This window comes from Sorex fumeus, unplaced genomic scaffold (assembly GCF_029834395.1).
Source record: "Sorex fumeus unplaced genomic scaffold, SorFum_2.1 ptg000061l, whole genome shotgun sequence".
In the NCBI taxonomy this organism is placed as follows: Eukaryota; Metazoa; Chordata; class Mammalia; order Eulipotyphla; family Soricidae; genus Sorex; species Sorex fumeus.
Genome location: NW_026606118.1, coordinates 54,811,198 through 54,831,929, shown reverse-complemented (window position 1 = coordinate 54,831,929; position 20,732 = coordinate 54,811,198). Strand labels below are relative to the sequence as shown.

The 20,732-nt window shown below is 44.1% G+C and overlaps 1 protein-coding gene across 2 annotated transcripts in view; it reads right to left on the bottom strand.

The window, feature by feature from the left end:
- Positions 1 to 284: 284 nt before the first annotated feature.
- Positions 285 to 20,732, bottom strand: part of CLIC5 (chloride intracellular channel 5) — a 165,054-nt gene continuing 144,606 nt past the window's right edge. For both annotated transcript variants that reach the window (XM_056126136.1, XM_056126137.1), the window contains exons 5-6: positions 9,947 to 10,131; positions 285 to 4,391 (exon numbers count right to left, since the gene is read on the bottom strand). In XM_056126136.1, the coding sequence (XP_055982111.1) occupies positions 4,224 to 4,391; positions 9,947 to 10,131 (353 nt within the window). In that variant the 3' untranslated portion in view covers positions 285 to 4,223. The remainder of the gene's footprint in view (positions 4,392 to 9,946; positions 10,132 to 20,732) is intronic.

Below are 20,732 nucleotides of genomic sequence, written 5' to 3'. Positions count from 1 at the left end.
TCAGCAATATCTTCATTAAAAGGCATTTTACATTTCTTAAGGCTTGAAAGCAAGTCCTGTTATTTTATCAACACAGTTAAAGGTCGTGAGAAAATCAAGTAACCGTCATTTGGAGTGTTTGAAAAGTGAAATGTTTGTTCTTTTATCAAAGCTAGGCATCTTTTGCTAAATTAGTTAGCTTCCTCACTTATAAAATAGGGCAAACAGGTGATAGTCAATGTTGCAAAATCTTTAACTAGATAAAAATAATTTAGGTGATTGGATCCTTAAAACTATGTTTTCCCCCCCAAAAAAGGTTGTTTTAATAGTCACATAGATTAGCCCAAGGCAACATTTTACCTTATTTTGGGGTTGGGGAGAGGAGTGTCACATTCAATTTTATTAAGGAACATTAAATAAAGTTATGTACATTTTGGATTATACTCTCATTCTTCAATGTATCCTGAAACTACACTGGGAAAAAGAGCCTTGATGAGGGGAGAGGAGTGTGATGCATGAGGAGTGTGATCTGAAAGCTGGAGAGAAGTGGGGAGAAGTCTGGAGGCTCTGAGCGCAATGAGGAATTGGTATGAGCACACTTTTTCTCTTCATGTCACTTTTTACCTTAGTGCTTCAGATTTGTTTGAATGTCATACTCCCCAAATTAGAAAGACATCCTTTGGGACTCAGTGAACTTACTGACAGGTGGAGAAACTTGAGCATCTTGATTCGTTTTACTAATGAAATGGCTGTTGGACAGTGAGCATGGTGCACAGGGGTGAGTAGCAGTGAGCAGAAGTGAGTAGGGGGTAAGTAAGGGTAAATAGAGGTAAACAGGGCTAAGGACGGGTGAGTAGAGGTGAGTGGGGGTGAGGCACAGAAGAGCAACTGGAAAGCTGCTGCCTCAAGGCAAATTTCAGTTTAGATACAAACTCTATTTTCTTCTGATGGAAAATTTCTCTGGAGGGAGAAGGAACCGCCTCTTCCAGGGCTCTCGCTGCAGTTTCCCCTTTAATTCTGTTTCTTTGGTTCTTGCTGATTCTGGGGAGGTGAAGTTCTTCAGGGTCTCCTTCAGACTTAGTCCATGCTGCAACAACTTGAAGATAGTTGATACAGTCTGTCCGCGGAGGGGGTCAGTGGCACTGTTGCTCATGAAATTTCTGTTGTTTCGTCTGACAAATGCTTAAAAAAAATGTGACTCAGGAATTGTCTCTCCTGGAGTAGCATTTTTTAATGAAAAGTTGTAGCTCCCCAATGACCCCAGCAACACTGGATGGGAAGGCTAAGGACAGTCATTTCCTGGAAACCTGAAACTCATCTGAGATTGTGTAGCTGAGTAAGTGTTCGGAGTAGTTCTTAGTGTTTGGTTCAAGAGTTAGGTGTGAGGCAGCTCTATCTGTGGCTAATCTGAAAGGCAGGCCACACTGACATGGGTATCATCATTCTGATTTGATTCTTGTTTTTGCCTTTGCTTCACACTGTGCTCCCCTACACTCCCCACCCCCTCTCCAAAAAACAAGTGCTGGGAGGTGAAAGTCGAAGGCGGGAATTAAGAGGTCTTCTCAGTCTCTGACTTGGTTCTTGGAAGACCAACAGATGTCATCATACTGTCATGTAAGGTATTGTGTTGAGTATGGGAGAGGTCAAAGTAAAAGGAAGCTGACAGATCTGGAGAGATCTCTTGAAAAAAATAATCAGAGGGAAATGTTATTATTATTTAAAAACACACTGATAAATCTGGTGAGAAGATATTAAAGTTCCAAAGCCAATTGTGAATTGCACTATCTCCTGCTAAAATCAAAAGATCCTGGAGTGCCCAGAAGAGCCTTTCATCCATGATTCCTCCCCTTCTTTTTAAGTGGTTACAATTTATAACAGTCCCACCCTCAATGCTTTAATATTAAGATTTAGGTAAAACAGACTCAACTAACCAGAAACAATATTGCTTTGGTTTGGTTGCTTGTATTTAAAGACTGTTTAAGGGTTCTCCAATTGCTGATTCCGAATTTCAAAATATGGTCACTCCTATCAGAGTCCTGGGGTTGGAGTCACACCCACCCACCCACATTTAAAATATTGTTTTTGCCTTCTCGTGGGGTAGCACTTCACAGGCCTGCTTCTAGAATAGTGCCCAGTGCCCTTGTCTCTCAGGAAAGGAAATGGCCTCTTGCTTGTGGGGCATTTTTACCTGTGCTGCTAAGTTCATGATTCCTTTATACAATGTTTCACCCAAATTAAAAGGCCTTTGGGATCATTCAAGCTTTCATCTCCCTGGAGACGGCGCGGGGCATTTCACCGCAGTATAAAGGACTGGTTCCTAGCCCCCTTCTCCTTTATAAACATCTCTGGGGACAAGTTTCCAGGCAGCCTGTGGAAAGGCTTCTGGAGAGGTGGAAATGAATCAACTCATTCTGCCTTTCAAAGCAGTGGCTTATAAAACGTCCTCCCAAGATGTTTCCTCTTCCCCACTGGGCTTAGGGAGTGTTCCTGCTTCCTCCACTCTGTTCCAGTCAACAGCTCCCCTTTTTCCTTCAGAGATCCCTAGAGGCAGGTAGTTCAAGGTTAGACTTTGTGTTAGAATCCACTGATGTTTCTCTGGAAAGAACCTATGTAGCCCTCGTTGAGAAATGAGACAAGTTCTGGGGCTTTCTGGCACTTGGGGGCCTCACTCCAGACCAGCCAGTAACACAGAAGGGCTGATTGTTGAAGGGGAGCATGCGTAGAAAGTAACTTTTCTCTCGGGGCATCAATCGGAGAGGGAGTTGATGATTAGCTCATTATTCTTAGTTTCCCTTGCAAAGCTCCCTCTGCTCATAGTCAGGTAACCTTTCAAGAAGGTGAAATTTAAAGAGAACTACCAAGAAGTGTTAGCTAAATTTTTTTCGCCTTTTTATGAAATGGCAGTTGAGTCAGATGAGAGAAAAATCAACTCAAATGGGTACGTACTTACTTTCTTTGAGTTCAAACCACATGGTTTCCCAGTCAGAAAGGCCTACAGACTTTCTTCCTAAGGTAACTCATAATGGCACCTCCCCCTCAGAGTAGTCTTACCCATCAAAAGTTGCAACTGAACCTCACAGAACACCCAAAGAGGAAATCTGTGTCTGGAAATGGAATAACTAGAAGATTAGAAAGTCATGTTTGGCCATTCTGAGAGTTTTCGTATCAGGTTGGTTGTTAAATAAAATTACCAGGCCAAGACTTAGTTGGATCATGAAAGAGCTGTTGTAAAGACTTCCCAGGGAACTTTAACCCTCATAAAGAACTCCTTTATCTCCACCCTCTCCTCCCTGCATCCCTCTGTCCCCACTCCCATCAGCTTTCTCACAAACCCCAAATTCACTCATGGCTAAACATAGTAAGACCAAGACAAGTAATCTCCCATGAAACAACTGGTTCTAAGCAAGCAAGTCCCATGGCTGGTAGACCCTTGTGGGCCTTTTGGCATCAACATTGCTCCCCCTTTCTCCTCCCTTTCTCCATGTCACCCAATCTAAAATTGAAATTTCCCTTTTTACACAGCATGCCTGAGTGGCACAAAAAACGAGGTCAGCACTGACCAGGAGCCAGAGAGTACCTCAACATTCAAAATGCTGCAGTGAATGGAGACTGTATCTAAAGTGGTCTTCAATATTGGTCATCAGCATCTCTGTACTGATGCCAGGATAGGAGTGTCAGAGAGTAGCAGCCAGTGACCTAAGTTGTGTTTACCAGATGCCCAAAGTCACAAACTGTTCTATCCTTCTCCATTCATACTCTCTCTCTCTCTCCTTATAAAGAAGTGGGTCTCTTTCTAATAAGAACTATGATGGCGCTTATCCATGGCAAAGAGTGGCAAAGAAGAGGGGGTAAGAGGACAGTGTGTGGGTGTTTCTAATGCACCTAAGGAGATATTTTGATATTGGCGGGAAAGGGCGGTGACAATTCCATAGGTTAATTCTCCAGGAGAATCACCTCAAAGACACTGAGCCCAGACTGGACCTGAAAATTGAGAGCTTGTCTGGTCCTTAAAATTTCTGCTTGCAGATTCTTGTGTAATCAGGCTGGAAGTGGCTGATGTTGGTACAAGGCAGCAGGCTGGAGTTCTGATGGAGCCAGCAAGAGGTTGTTGGATTTGGATAAGTCAAACAAACAAATGAACAAAGAATGTTTCTTGAGGCAATGCGCAGAAGAGGAGCCGGTGAAGCCAGAGTCCTTTGGGAAAAGCTGAGTTCTGCAGCAGCAAGGGGGCAAGATGGCTTTGCTCAGGATCGGCTGAGACGCTTGGCGACATCCGCATAGGCCAACTCAATCTCGTGGTCCGCGGCACAGGTGTTGATGAACTCAGCTCGAGCATAGGCATTCTTGAGATATCTCCACAGGCCTGTCATCTCAGCTGGGAAGTCATAGTTGCGGTATTTCTTGGCCACGATCTACAAAAGAGATGACAGGACAGAGGTGGCATGAACGCAAGAAACCAATGACTGAGAAGTTGGTGGTGGCATGAGTGTTGCATGTGTGCTCAGAAGGAGAACCTGACCAGCACCACCACAGACCAGAATGCCTGTGTGCACGGTGGCAGGACTGCCTTCTTTCTACTTTATATTGTTCCAGTAAATGGAATTGGCCCTCTGATCCCTGGTTCTGCTCTAGGGCCTCTTATCCCTCTTCAGATACATTTGTGGATGCTCATGTATGTTTGGCTACATGGATGGGATTAAGAACTACTGCGGATAGCAAAAGATAGCACATGGCACAAATGGCCAAGCATATATGAACAAATCAATTCATCATCATAAACAAATGTAATGGCTTTTTTGCAGGAAAATTCAAGATGATTCAGTTGAATATGAAGCAGAACATGTTTGGAGATAATGTATATTGAATTCCAGAGTTATATGCACCAATATATTACCACTGGTTATGCCTGCTTGATAGAACTATAGACAGTGCTTTTTTCCCCCTTTTCCCATTTTGTTTTACAAAAGTGTCTTTATCTGTAAAAAGGGAAAACACATAAACAGTGAGTTAGTGGTAAGTATTTATAGGTAGGGTCTAGTAAGCTTAGGAGGGAGTAAAGAGTGATTTTGAATCTCTCCCTGGTCTGCCACCTTGCTAGTCTACCACTTGGGGCTTATGGACTTGGGAAGTGATGCTTGTATTGAGAGAAACAGTTGTGGTTAAATAGTGATGAAAAGCACCAGCTGGACTCCAGCAGACAGGATTTGCACCACTTAACAGATATGTGAGCTTGGATATTTCCTTCACTTCTTCAACCCTCTGTATCTATAGAGTGAAGGTACTGATTAGAGCTAGCCTGGATTACCAATAAATTAATTTCTCTTTACTTGGAGGGATGTCTGGCACAGTCTACATCTTCAATAAGCTTCCAATTCAATATGATTCAAATTCACTGAGACCTAATATTAACCTGTTTGCATTAATTTCTTCTTAGGTTAGATCAGGGAGGTCTCCATTATATCTTCCTCACTGGGGCAGCTTCGTGGTCACATGATCTAGGCAGTCATATAGGGCTTTGCATTCAGAAAGGCACTACTCTGGGCTTAATGCTCTGCTGGCAACATCTGGAAGTTCTGAAATTTTTTTCCCTGAAGTAAAACAGGTTTATTTGGGAAGGAATAAGAGGGAAGAAGAGAGATAAGTGTTCAAGAGAGAACACACGATTCGAATGAGTGGAGAAAAAAAAAGCAAAATGCATGTCCCAAGCAGAGATGTGCAGGTAATTTCCCCAGAATAGGTTCAATGTACTCAAAAATAAGAAAATACACATCTCAAGCAAAGATGTGGGCAATGTGTGAATCTTAACTTTCACTGTTTACGGGGACCTGTGCCTTAGATAGTCCCACCTCTTGCACTCACTGCTAGGATGGACACTGCCAAGAGCAACCTCTCTTCTCACACACAGAGTCCTAACTCCTCCCCCTTGCTTTCTTCTTAGCAAGCACATCAGACCACAGTCCCTGAGATCCTCCCACTCAGAGACTTTCCCCCTTCTTCTCCCCACAAGTGACTCCACTTTGGGTTTGCTGTCAGTGATGTGTGGGGTTCCCCAAGGCTGTGCTGGGTGAACAATGACCCACTGTATGAAAAGCTCAGCCTCACGGATTCCCAGGGAGGATGTGTTTTCCCCTCCACTCTCCTCTGTTCGTGACCACACTAAGCAGCCTTCTAGTGTGAATCATAGTTCTGCTTTGAATGTCTTGTCTCTCCTCCTTGGCTGGTGAGAGTTTAAGGACCGAAACCACAGCTGCTTCATTTCATTACCCTCAACAATCTCAGTCACACTGTTGGTAAGAGGAATGACACGATCAAACATCTATTTGCTATGTGCTCTGCTCCTGTTATAGCAAGCGACTTAAATCTCTAAATGACTGCATTAGAGCATTATAGTCCCAGGGAAGACACTATATTCTCATTTTATACATGAGACAATGATGAAGAGGTTAAGTTGGTTATTCGATGAGCATTTTTACCATCTCAATTACATTTTTAGCACCAGACAAGGTGAATTTAATACCAAAGGCAATGAAATCACTTAATTGTACATGTTGAAGTGTTTTAGCAATAAACCAGCTGAATCTAGGAAAGAGTAAAATGGCTGCACTGGAAATGAATGTAATCAGCCAATACCTATTAAGTAATTGCTAATACTTGCTATAGTGCCCAAAAAAAGAATCCACAGTTCTTTTCACTTTGCCCCTCGGTTCTGTGTAAATGATAAAGGAGCCCCACATCCAGAATCCCACATGAACCAGAAATTCAACTCCTATTGCTTATCTCCAGACTAAACCTTGTCTTTTGCTAACCTTGTCAGGTCCCGTGGGACCTGGGGTTGAGACAAACACACCTCAAGTCTGTCACCTACCCTGTCAGGCTCTGCCAAGAGAGTGCTAGAGAGCCCCTGCAGGGGCAGAGGGAACTGTTTCTTCCAGTGTGCTTCCTATTCCTCTCTGGGGTGCACTCACAGCCAGGGCACTTCCTGAGTGTCACCCGCTGTGTGTTCTCACACAGGACCTAAGAGATAGTATAGCAGGTAAGGCGCTTGCCTTGCACATAGCTGACCTGGATTCCCATATGGTCCCCGGAACACTGCCTGGAGTGATCCCTGAGCGAAAAGCCATGCGTAGCCCTGAGCATCGCCAGCATAGCCAAAAAACCAAAATAACAGAACAAACAAGAGTTGATCTCGCAAATAAGGGGATGATCACTAGAAGGGACCCAGGCAGTGCAAGTTCAAAGAGGGTCTCTGTGAGCACCTGGGCCAGAAGCCACTCAGATTCCTCAGACAAAGATGAACTTGAAAGTGAACCTTGAAGGAGGGAGAGAGAGCATGAAGGAGAGGTTGCACAGGAACATCCATGCTCGTGTACTGCATTTGCTTTTTTCATATGAAAACGGTTAGCAACCATAGCTCACATTAACTTTTGGCACCAGAAGACAAATTGGAGGGCTGAATTGGCTTCCCATTCACTTTTTCTGCACTTCAGAGGTTTGCCAGGCCTCTGGGATCTGATAAACCAGATCAGCAGAAATCCAAGGAGACAGGAGGCGAGGCCCAACTCCATCCCCGTTGCAGTCCATATGCTCTTTGACCTCCAGCTTCTCCAGGTCACAAACTCATTGAACTTTTTCCAGGAACAGAGTGGACTATACCCAGTGCTTCAGGGCAGGAAGTAAATGTAGAAATCATTTGTAGGACAATGTGTAAGACCTAAGTGTTGTGAGTACAAGAGAAGGAGGAGGAAGGGCGGTAGGAAGGAGCAGAATATGCATCCCTTCTTTCTTAGGGAGAGGGATTTGGATCACACCCAGTGGCTCTCAGGATTTACTCTTGACTCTGTGCTCAGGAGATTATTTGCAGTCCTGGGAATAGAATCCAGATCAGCAGCATGGAAGACAAACAGTTTAACCCCCTATACTTTCTCTTCAGCTCTACATATCTCTTCCATAAGGCATCAGAAAAATGAATTACAAAGATGGGATGATCTGCCCACTCACATTTCAAATTGGTGGACAGCACAGAATGTGGACCATCTAGGATCTCTCCATCCTATCACTCTGTCTAGACCAGAATTATTTGGTATCTTATGGTACCATCTGGCTCAAGAAAAGAAAACAGGAGATGGTGGTGGTGGTGTTGAAGTAGAGCTATTGAAGTAATTGCTTCAAAATGAAAATGAAATTGTTTGATTAGACCTCACAGTGACCATTGCCTTAGTTCTGATCTCACTGTTTCTTCAAATCCTTCAAGTCCATAGGTGAGTTTGCTTAGTTCTGTAGTCCTGACATACAGTCTCCACTCTGGGCAAGCCCATGGGTGGCACCAGTGTCCCCCTCATATACACTCAACTCAAACTAGTGTATGTTCTGATTGAGGGAAGCCTGCATTTATAACTCAGGTCTTCCACTGAAACAGACAGGCAAATGATTAAATAATATTGAATCAGATAATAAAGGTAAAGGTATATATAAAAGTAAGTAAGTAAAGGCCCTCCCATTGATCATCAATTTGCTCGAGCGGGCCCAGTAATGTCTCCATTGGAGACTTAGTTGTTACTGTGTTTGGCATATCGAATACATCATGAGTGGCTTGCCAGGCTCTGCCGTGTGGGCGAGATACTCTCGGTAGCTTGCCGGGCTCTCCGAGAGGGGTGGAGGAATCGAACTCGGGTCGGCCATGTTGGCTGTGTTCAAGGCAAATGCCCTACTGCTGTGCTATCGCTCCAGCCAATAAGTGTTCCAATTGAATCTTCTTGGAGAAGGACATAAACTGGGTATCACAAAACTGTAAATGATACAATTAAATGACCAGTCAATGAGTAATTATTAAAGGGTCTACCACATGTGCCCAACTGCACTTCTACACTACTTGGAGAAGGCCCTACCCTCACAGAACTGGTTTGGATAAAACCATGAGATATATAAGGCCCTATCCTCACAGAGCTTATTTGGAAACCATGAGATGTGGTTTTATCCAAACCATGATGTCAGAGTATTGTTAGAAAAAAAATACACCATGTTCTTCTCTAGGCTGGTGAGGGTCAGGAAAGTATGTAAGAGTGTGGGTTTCGAGAATGTTGGATGAGTCAACTGTTGTCCTCGAAACAGATGAAAGAACACAGCCTTTCCCTATGTTTCTCCAGAGACCAAGGAACAGCCAGGAGATGTGTTTGGGCTTAGGATATTTTTCACTATTGAGAGTCATTCAAAGTGGTAGGATGACCCACTAGTCAAAGGACTCCTCATCAATAGAAATGTCACTCACAGCTGCATAGAAGCCTAGCACATTCATGACAGGAAATGGGCTGGTTTACGCTGAGAGGCTGTTTGAGATAACCATGGGATCCCCCTCTTTCCGACTGTCAAATCCCAGGAATCATATAGAAAAGGATCATGTGGAAGATAGTGTAACAAGTGCAGGGAGTACAGGATGTCATTTCAGATGACCTCTGTCTCTTTGACTGGGATATGGGAAAGATGATGAGTGTCTGCTATGGGGACTTGTTAGGCAGATTAGAAGGTGGGTCTGTGCACAGAAGCTGCATGTAGAAGAGGGAGGTATTTAATAGAGATATGAGGGAGTGTCCAGTAAACACCTCTGAGAAAGAGGTAAGGAAAAGGAGTGATATGATTGCATTTAACTCTACATGGTCCACTAATAGCACTATAACTCTATCTGGTCTATCACGTATTCCAAATACCTATACTATAGTGTCATATTTACTCTCCCAAAAACTTAAATTTCAGAAATATGTGTTTATTTTACAGGTGAAACTAACTGATGCTCAGAGAAGCTGTACAGTCAGCATTCACAGCTGACTTTAGATGCCTACTCCTGTGACTGTGACTTCAGAGTCCTGAAATGTGACCAGCAGGTGACATTGTCCTTGATTTGTTATTTACCTGAACCTAAGATGGTTATGAAGCTGATGAGCATGATGGGTAGACACTTGTCCACCATTCTTACCTTGACCACATGGAGTTTGGGCAACAGATTACAGTCAGCCAGGGTCAACTCATCTCCATCCAGAAACTTGCGTTGGGACCACTTGTCTTCATCTCCACAAATGTTGGCATCAATCTCCTCTGGCAGAGGGGTGTTCAGGTAGTCATTTAGTTTCTGCAGCACCTTGGTCAGGCCTTTCTCAAGGGCTAGGAGGGAACAACCAAATATGTCCTTAGTCAACCCTCTTGAAACTGAATACAGTCACTGGAGCTTCAGAAAAATCATCTGTCCCTCTTGCCACACTGCCAGCTCCCCTCACATTACAGAATACCAGGTCAATGAATACAAAACAGTGCAGAAGAAGTGTATTCAGTGGCCTGAAAAAGCAAACCTCAACTGAAAAACACTCAATCCTATTTTTTGAAAAAAAAAATAAAAACCAGAAGTATAGTCATTTAGATGTACAGCAAAATACTCATAGCACTGACCTGCAGGAAATGCAATGATAAGTCTATTTTTGTTTTGTTACTTTGCTTTATCGATAGCTTTTCAATGTTCCGCAATCAATCTACATAATAATTTTGTTCAAAGAAATTACTAGTGCCTGGAAACAGTTTAAAGGTTCCAGGAGAGGGAGTGATAGTATAGCCGATAGGGCACTTGCCTTGCAAGCAGCTGAATACCCACATCCTCATCCCTGCCAGGAGTGATTTCTGAACACAGAACCAGGAGTAAGCCCTGAGCATTATTGGGTGTGGTTCCCCCACAATTAAATAAATATATAAATAAAGGTCCCAGGAAAGAGATATGCACCATGGCTTGTAGTGGTATTAACTACAGTTTGCCCAACTTAAGAAGGAAAGGATAGGGTTGCAGTAATAGCACAGAGGGTAGGGTGTTTGCCTTGCATGCGGCCAACCCGGGTTTGATTCCCAGCATCCCATATGGTCCCCCAAGCACTGCCAGGAGTAATTCCTGAGTGCATGAGCCAGGAGTAACTCCTGTTCAATGCCAGGTGTGACCCAAAAAGCGAGAGAAAGAAAGAAAGAAAGAAAGAAAGAAAGAAAGAAAGAAAGAAAGAAAGAAAGGAGACCAGCCTCTTTTAGCACATACCATTGGGAAGGGACCATGGGTGCTGATCCATTAGAGTCACCAGTGATAAGGGAGGAACATCTGAATTTACATGGTTGTTTTAAAAATCAAGAGTTACCCAAAATGGAGGTATCAATGCACCTGTCCTTGGGTTTGCCTGGGAACATCCAACTACACCTACAGAGATGCCTGTAAAGTGCAGTCCCAGGAACATTTACCAAAAGGAAGAAAACGTGGCAGGAAACATTTATATCTTGTAACCCCCATTCCCCCACCGCCTAAATAATTATCTACCTATCAAATAATTTCAGTAGACACAAGAGCCAGACAAAATACTTCAAAGTGAAAAACTTCCAGAAGTCACAATCCGTGTATCCCCAGATCCTCACAGCCTGCACAGCTTAGAACACCGAACCTGGAGCGTTCCCCTTGAATTGGGAGGACAGAGCGGAGATGGCTGAAATTGGTCACTGTGTCATCAGTGCCATCGACCACTACAGCTGCTTTCTCCAGACTAAGGCTTAGTGACACAGAGAATGGGGCAATCTATCCTAATGTTAATTTTAGTAGATAAAAGCCAGAGGCCTTGTTCCAAAAAGAAAAGACCAGAAGACTATATACCCTTGTTCAGATCTTCCCAATGTGTCTCCTCTTAGCAACTCCTCCTCACATAACCCGAGTTTGTCTTTTCAGAGAAGGCCTTTTGTTTGAGACAATGAAATAACTCCAGCCCAAGATAAATCAACTGAACGCTTTCTGGAATGTTTAAAAACAGGCTGGAGGATGAACAATTTCTCAATACTTCCTTCTCCCTGGTGCAGTATTTGAACATGCACTTCATCATCTGCTTTGTGTTTCCAGTTTGGGAGAACAGAACAAGCAGAGCTGGGAAAATGCCTGTATTCCCCTTAGCAATTGTCTAGACTGGGATGGGAGTGAAAACCTAGTCAACGGCAATAGCAAAGGGTGGATATGCAACAATACCTATTATGCTTCCTCCAAATCCCCACCAGAGTGTCTTTATTTATACTGGGTTTGTTTACTTCCTCAGATCCCTCCACCCCACCCACCCCCCTCAGTTATGGAGGACAAAATCCTGATTACAATGCAGAAAGAAAAATAAAATAAAATGGAGTACCCATTGAAGTATGGCCAACTGATATTCTGAGGGAAAGAGACCAATGATGGGAAATGACACTGTAGCAAATGGCTGTAATTCTAAATGCCACTTAGAGACCCAAGACGGTCAAATTGGTTCTCTAGCCAAGTTGGTGTTCATGACATAAACAAGTTGGTACTCGTGTCTGAAAACTCTCATGCCACTTCCTAAGGCAACCTAGAACAGCAAGTGAAGCTTTTTGTAAGTAGGAACTTCTGGATGAAGTCTGGATCAAGTTCAGCTGTCTCCCCCGTGATCCCTTGAGGTGAAACAATAGAATTTGATGATAGGCCTGGTTGTCTCCGATGTTTCAGCTGTGACATACCAACTAAGTTCCAACCATAATTCGGGTGTTGGCATGTTCTGAAGACATCCTCTGTGTGTTGATTTTATTGATTGCTTTTGTAATTAGCCTTAGGAGGGTGTTGGTTGATGATGGTGGAGGACAGAGGAGATGAGGTAGCAGAAAAGGGACCATGCAGCCTGACATTTACTTCATGTTTACATTTTGGCCCTGTCAGGGTGAATTTACTGCCATACTGCTGAAGTTTAAGCTTCAAGGTCCCTTAGTTCCCATGACTGGGCTTCTTCCAAGGTCTTAAACTGGATTTTTAAAAATGCTTTATTTGTATTTATTATATTGGCTTCAGACCCAACAAATTCTGGAAACATCCCTGATTCTGGCCCTTAATAGAGTATGAGCTGGGGCAAGATCCTTAACTTCAACACACTTTCATCTTCTCATGTCAACGACTGGACTAAAAATCCCTAACCCTTAGGAGGCCTTTATAAGAATAAACTTAAATACTGCAGGAAAAACTGCCTCCTCTGGTTTGGCGTGGGGGGAAGGGGCGGTGCATTCTAGGTCAACAATTGGTGACAGTCTTCACCACCGCAGTATCAAATGTGGCAGTCTTCCACACACGACTGCCTCTCCTCTAACACCTTTGGTCAGTATACATTTCTCAAAAATCCACGAGAGACAGTACAGAGGATCACACACATACGTTGTATGCCTTTTTGGTCCCAGTTTAATCCTCAGCATCACACGGTTCCCAACGACCAAAAGGTGTAGCCCTGCAACGCCCCCTGGATTTCTGGAGTGGCCCAGGTGATTCCCAGCACTGTGGAGCTCCAATTAACCTTCATCTTCAGACTCCTTCATGGGTTCCTTCATTTAATTGCAGGTCCAGTTGGCTAAGAATGGCTTGAAGAGACCCCTAGACCTTCTGAGCACTACTTGGGAGAACCCCTCAAAAAATCAGGGCTCGGCAGGGAATGGAAAACCCTGAAAGACTCCATGTCTGAGATGAGTCTCCGGAGGAAGAAATTAATTGCTTAATGATTTCATGCACAGCCACAGCCAGTCCTCTGCACTCCCTCCAGATCTTTCTAAGGGACCAGCAGCCTTGAGAGACCTGGACAGAGGATAAACCGTGCAGCACACGTTGAGGGGGATATTCCATACCACTGCCCATTATCCAATAACTAATGCCAGCACCAATACAGTCTCTGCCAGAATTTCCCTTCCTACTTGCCAGCTCATTCCTCAGGCCGGGGCTCAATCTGGTCTTCAGAGAACTAAATAATCTCTTGTGGTTGATAGTACCTGGGTCCTAAAACTCTAGGCATTGAACTTTCCGCTCTGATGCAAGTGTGGAAAAAACCAAAATGTCAAGAGAATGTACATTCCTTCGAATTCCTTCTAAAAAGCAGCAGGAAAAGGGTAACTCTTGGATCTTAGAAAACAGGCCTGAGGTCAGGGGCCCCCAAGACCCAGCACTGCTAAGGACCCAGGTATATGACAGATACCTGTTTCTTTAATGGCTTTCTCCTTTCCTTCAGTCCTTCCATAAAGATTTATTCTGTACCACACACAAATGCAGTGCATAAAATATGTGATGAGGAAACAAGAGGAATAGTTCATAAATATTCTCAGCCATATGCAAACAATCTCAAATTTATTTTTCTCCTCTTTAAGGAGGGGAAAAAAATCCACCCATTTCGTGATCACTTCCAGATTCATTGAGGTTGATATTACATAAGACCCAATATTGTTTTCTCGTTGTAGAGAAATAATGACTTGGAAACAGCAATTTGAGCTAAGAAAATAATACCCTCTTACTAGGCCATGGAGGCTGAACGGGGTCCAGGGAGCCAAGGATCCAGTTCAGCCTGCAATAAGCCCTTGTGAGCCTGGCTCACCCTGGTGTGCAGGCCCTCTCGGGGCACAAGAGAACTCCTCAGTGAGTAGCCAGCAGGGTCCTAGCAGCTCAGACTTCACCTGGAACAGGTCGGATGTCAGATGTGGTCTCTGAAAGGACCGGGGCAGCACTATGGGCTTGTGTTGCCATGCTCAGCTCACCATTTAGGACCTGTAGTTTTTCTCCGGCATGGGAACTTGCAAAAATAAGAATCAGGGCTAAACCTCCAGTCCTCTATAACGGAATGGAGCAGGGGGGCAGGGGCATCTGTTCATTTCTCCCCCAGGAAGGAGCTTGTGGCTCCTGAGAGCTGGTCCTAGGCCAGCACCTCAGCCTGGTTAAGGTCCTTTCTTTGCGTTTTTTCTGCTCTAGGGCACCAGCAAGAAATACACTGACTGGGTATCTTAAGGGAGTTAGGGAAGTTTTTTCTCTGACCATTTAGATTCACAACAAACCTATTGTGATGGAAAGGACTGTTTAGCTTCATTTAAGAGGTTTAGATTTAAGAGGTTCATTAAGAGGTTGCATCTAGGATTTAGCCTAGAGCCAACTGTTGCAAGCAAGCCAACTCTTCCCAGCACTCCTGGGATGAAGGTACAAACTACCTAGTTTAGTTTTTTTTAACTGCTCTTGGTCTTCCTGACAAGCTCCCAGACACTGGGAAGATTGTAAATTTAATTTATTCCTTTAAGGATTATAACCTCATCTGATGCAATAATCGAGTTAAGAATTCTCAATTTCTTTTTGCATAAAATCACTCAGCTTCTCAGCGCCTCCCTACTCTTCACTGAGTAACAATGGAATGGGGTGCGAGGGGGCTCCCAATAATGGGAAATGAGAGCCCAGGGGGCTACCATACCTCATTCAGCTATGCCGAACCCGACTTCCTACCAGAGTCACCCCTGGGGAATATCACCCCCAAGTTAGGCTGCTGTCTTCCCTCCTGAACCCTGGAAAGAGAGCTAATCAAATCCCCACTTTTCCCTCGCCCCTCCCTTCCCTCAATCCAGGCACCTTCCTGTAAATTTCCCCTATCAACTACTCCATGAGGGCCCAGAGAAATAGTCCAGGGACTAAGGCACTACCTAGTTCAAACCCTAGTATCACATACACTCCCCCTAAAGCCGCCAACTGTGCTTACTGAGCACAGAGCCCAGAAAAAACCCCGAACACACAAGTGTGGCCAACCAACCAAAAAAAAACCCATCAGTGAATCAACCCTGGAGGAACAACAATCCCCCTTGTGAGCTAAGTCTCCCTCTGCCCCTTTGTGAAGCAGTGCCTCACCCCTACCTCCAGGGCTCTTAAAGTGCTAACTTGGAGAGAAAAAAAAAGGAATTTAGAACATTTAAACGCAATGGCTTGACTTGCAAGGTTACAGTATTCATGGAAATACTATTCTGAATATAGAAAGGACACTGTCACTATTCTGTCACTGTCCTCCCGTTGTTCATCGATTTGCTCAAGCAGGCCCAGTAACGTCTCCATTTTGAGACTTGTTACTGTGTTTGGCATATTGAATACATCACAGGTAGCTTGCCAGGCTTTGCCATGCGGGCGAGATACTCTTGGTAGCTTGCTAGGCTCTCCAAGAGGGGCAGAGGAATTGAACCCGGCTCAGCTGGGCTGGCTGCGCGCAAGGCAAACACCCTACCACTGTGCTATCACTCCAGCCCCGTAGAAGGGAAAGTGTTGGATTTCTTTTTCTTTCTCAAAATTTCTCTTCTAACAGCCCCCTTATGCCATGGGTCTGTGGATGCATGGGACAGAATAGAATCATGTGTCCAGAAAAGCAAAGAGAAAGTAATTTTTTTTCAATATTAGGCCTCCTATGTGAATTAGGAAAAAAAAATCAGAGTTTTAATACAGGGGTTTAGATTCCAAAAAGTCAACTTTTTTTCTCTCTGCAAGATCATCTCTGGGAGCCAAGGTCTTGCTGCTCTTTGGGGGTCCACTGGCCTATGCTTTCTTTCTAAGAGAAAATATCTACTTGCTCTGACATGAATGTGGACTTTCAGGACACCAGATCCCAAGCCCTAATTTCATAACAGTGACTTTTACTGGCGCCCGCTCGAGCAAATCGACGACTAACGGGAAGTTAAGTGATTAAGTGATTAAGTGACTTTTCCTGATAATTTGGTAATACGTTTCTATTCTTCAATAAATGGCTTGAGTTTTTCGGGAATTTTTGTTTTTGTTTTTGAAGTTGGGGGTTGGTGCTGCACCCAGTGGTGCTCAGGAACTACTCCTGTCTCTGTGCTCAAAGGTTGCTCCTAATAATATTTAGGAGCTTCCCCCTCAGAGGACCTAAGGGGAAAATGGAGGAATTTTTAGGACATTTCAGTTCATGACACTGGTAACACCAGAAAAGGAACAGAAAGAGTTTGGGCTGATAATCACCTTCTCCCTCATCCTCCACTGGTAGCCTCACTAGAGATCTATGTTCATCTTTCAGGTTTGGTGGACTCGATCTTATCACTTTTCTCTCTTGCAAAACTCCTTAAAGAGAGAAAGAACCCTAGACCAGTAAGAGTTGGGTCGCAGGAGTATGTATGACCACACAGGGTTTACACTATGAAATAAGTGGACACTAGGAGCCACACTGATCTACAGTGACCTTTTGGAACACATAGCAGGTAAGAGTGATCCCTGCAGCCCCTTTTTGGGGTTGACTACATTGCTTTATTTATTTATTTATTTATTTAGCATCAGAGTTTTTATGTTTTTTTTTAATGAATCACCGTGAAGTACAGTTACAGACTTACAAACTTTCATGCTTACGTTTCAGTCATACAATGATCGAGTATCCATTCCTCTACCAGTTCCCATTCTCCACCACCAATATTCCCAGTATCCCTCCCATTACCCCCAACTCATTCCCCCTCCACATTCCCTTTTATTCTCTCTCTCCCTTTGGGTGTTGTGGTTTACAATACAGGTATTAAGTGCCCATCATGTTCAGTCTATAGTGTACTTTCAGTACACATCTCCCATCCTGAGCAGGCCCTCCAAGCACCCTTGACTTGGTGTTCCCTTCTCTATCTCAGCTGGCTTTTCCCCTAGCATGTGAGGCTGGCCTCAAAGCCATGGAGCAATCTTCCTGGTCCATATCTCTACTACCCTTGGATGTTGGTCTCCCTTTTTTTTTTTACTTTATATTACACAAATGAGTGCAGTCCATCTATGTCTGTCCCTCTCTTTCTGATTCATTTCACTTAGCATGATACTCTCCATGTTGATCCACTTATATGCAAATTTCATGACTTCATTTTTTTCTAACAGCTGAATAGTATTCCATTGTGTAGATGTACCAAAGATTTTTAACCAGTCATCTGTTCTCAGGAACTAGGGTTTTTTTTTTTCTCCAGATTCTGGCTATTGTAAAGAGTGCTGCAATAAACATACAAGTATATATGTCATTTCTACTATACTTTTTTTGCATCTCCGTGATATATTCCCAGAAGTGTTATCCTGCAGCCCTTTGGTCTCTACAATATTCACAGAGACTAAAGCTGCATGGAGCCTGAAACGGCAGGATGATGGTAGAAGGTGAATGAGGATTCCTCTCAGGCAGGCTTGGTGGACCCTCCTGTGCTGAGTCTGAGTCCCCTAGCTACATTAAGATGACACTGATAACACCAGGAAAAGGATTGAAAGAGTTGGAGTGACACATGTATGTATGTCAGGGAACCCAGATTCTGATCCCTGAGAGGAGGTGTGATAAAAACACACATAACAACAGAGTCATACATCTGCTCTAGCATTCAAGAAATGTGGGTGTGAATTCTGCCACTGAACTGGTTGTTCACAGTTTCCGTGAGAACAAAATTTGGTCCATAGTGGGGCCTAATGAAAAGTGCAATGATCATTCTTATAACTGTAAAACGTTTATTTGTGAAAGGATGGAAGGGCTGGAAATTGAGTTGAGGATTAGAGAACAAGAGGGGCTGGAAACTGAGTTGAAGAGAACAAGAGATAATCTTAAGGGGCTGGAGCAATAATACAGCGGATAAGGTGTTTGCCTTGCATGCGGTAGATCCCGGTTCGATTCCCAGCATCCCATATGGTCCCCCAAGCACCGCCAGGAGTAATTCCTGACTGCAAAGCCAGGAGTAATCCCTATGCATCGATGCATCGCCGGGTGTGACCCAAAAAGCAAAAGGGAGAGAGAGAGAGAGAGAGAGAGAGAGAGAGAGAGAGAGAGAGAGAGAGATGATCTTAAAGCAGAATTTGGGTGCCTGCAGTGAAGTTCATCTGAGCTTCCAGAATTTTCTGGGGGCTGCAAGGAAACCCATGCAAGGAGAATGCAGGAGGTCTCAGGGGAGGAAGCTCACTCTTTGATTCCCCAGCCCCTGACACATCCTAATCCACCTGAATCCAGCTGTTTGGGTTTGCATTGTTCTCTCCGAGCTACCTGGGTGTGTCAAAATTTTCTTGGTCTGTGACTTTGGAGAATTTATGTCCACCTCTGGCGTCAGATCAAGAGCAGCAGTCTTGGCCTCACAGCCAGAGAGGCAGATGTTGTCAGATTGACTCTGGCTGTGAAAAACCCAGGGGTTCCCATGTGGGAAACCCATCCCTGCCCTTGGTTTCTAGGCACTGTTCGTAACAGGAATGGTCAAAAAGACAAACAACTGCGTTATCCCACTTGAACAGATACCCCGCTGTTCCCTCGTGCAGGGTCAGCTGATCTGGGCAAGAGTATCAGTCTCAAACTGACGGAGGATTAAATGTCAAACTCCTGTGGTTCTTCTCAGAAAATGGCCAGGAAAGCCTCCTCTTGAAGGAGGATTCGGGTTTGGGCATAGGACCAAGTGGGACCTGATTTGGATCCTATGACCTCCCCTCTTTCCCATAACCGATTTGCCCTCTACTACCAAGAGATTCAGTCACTTTGCCTTGAGGAAGAGACAGATCCTCTTTATCATTTCTTCCCCAAGCCCTATCGGGGATAGTTATGGGGAAAAAGTATCATATCCTGGAGAGATAGTATAAGGGGTATAAGGTGCTTCCTTTGCAGCTAACCAACCCTGGTTTAATCTCAAGCACCACACAGGGTCGCCTAAGCACTTCCAAGAGCGATTCTTGAGCCCAGAGGCAGGAGTAAGCCATAAATGGGCAGTCCTGTGTGGCCCCCAAACCCAACACCCTCCACCACCATCACCAAAATCATTATTCTCTTACGCAGTGCCACAAACTGACCTGATGTTTATTTGCCTTATACTCAGAAGTACTGTTCCCCACAACAAATAACCACTTTGATTGTTATTAACCTTTAATAAAAGTCAAGACTCTAGCAAAGACCTGCCTACATTAAGAATACCCATATGGCAAATAATTCAGGACAACTTCCACAGATTTTCTGTAAGATTTTGCTTGTAGGCGGGCAAGGAAGACACGAAAACTTGTAGACAATTTCAGACCCAGATAATATTGCAAGTCTCCCCAAAGTCACAGTTAATTTGAAAAGAAAGTCTCACTTTCTTGGTTTTTGAATTAAAATTTTCTTTTTGTGTACAAAGTGTGCCATGTAAGTGCCCCCAATATTTATTCTCAACAGGAAGGGGGGGAGATAAAGGAAGGGAGAGACAGAGACAGAGACAGAGACAGAGACAGAGACAAGAGCAATTGACTCTGTGGGGTCAGCCCAGGAAGAAACTGCAGAGAGCTGCCGGCAAGGATACGAGCTAGCAGGCTGGGAGGTGGGTGACTGTTCTTCATTAGGAGGCCGGGCCTGCGCCAGCCACGGGGCAGGGGCGCCCCCTTCTGGCCTTTTCTTGAGAACACGCAGCACCCGTGTCTGTGTGTTTCCTATTAGGCTTTCCAGAAACTCATAAATGGTTGTAAAACCCATTGTGCTAATAGAAAGGACGACATAAATGCTGACTGAAGCTATTAATGCTGGTTGTAGTTTATGCAGCAGACCGAGTCAGACTGAAAACGGTGAGTTTTTTATGGTGACATTCTAACAGGTTATTTTTAAGCATCAGCCCATAGATTAGGTGTAGTGCTGATGTTCGAGCATATGGAGTGAGCTGGTCAAGGGTGACTCTCCCTCTCTCCCTCATCTGTTCCAGCCTTCGGAGCTGAGAGATTTTCTTTCTCAACACTTCCTTTACACGCCAGACACTCAGACCCAAGTGATCTGACCACACTTTGTCTTGCTTGGCCACATCTTTTATTTAACAGCCATTAACAAATTTAAAATCTGCCACCCTACCACCACAATTCCAAACTTAAACAATTACTGGTTTGAGTCATTCTGTGATTGTTCTCTAACTTCTCCTTCGGTTGCCTGATTTTTCACTGGCTAAACCGTAATCTCCTGAGCACTCGTGGTGAGCCAGGGTTG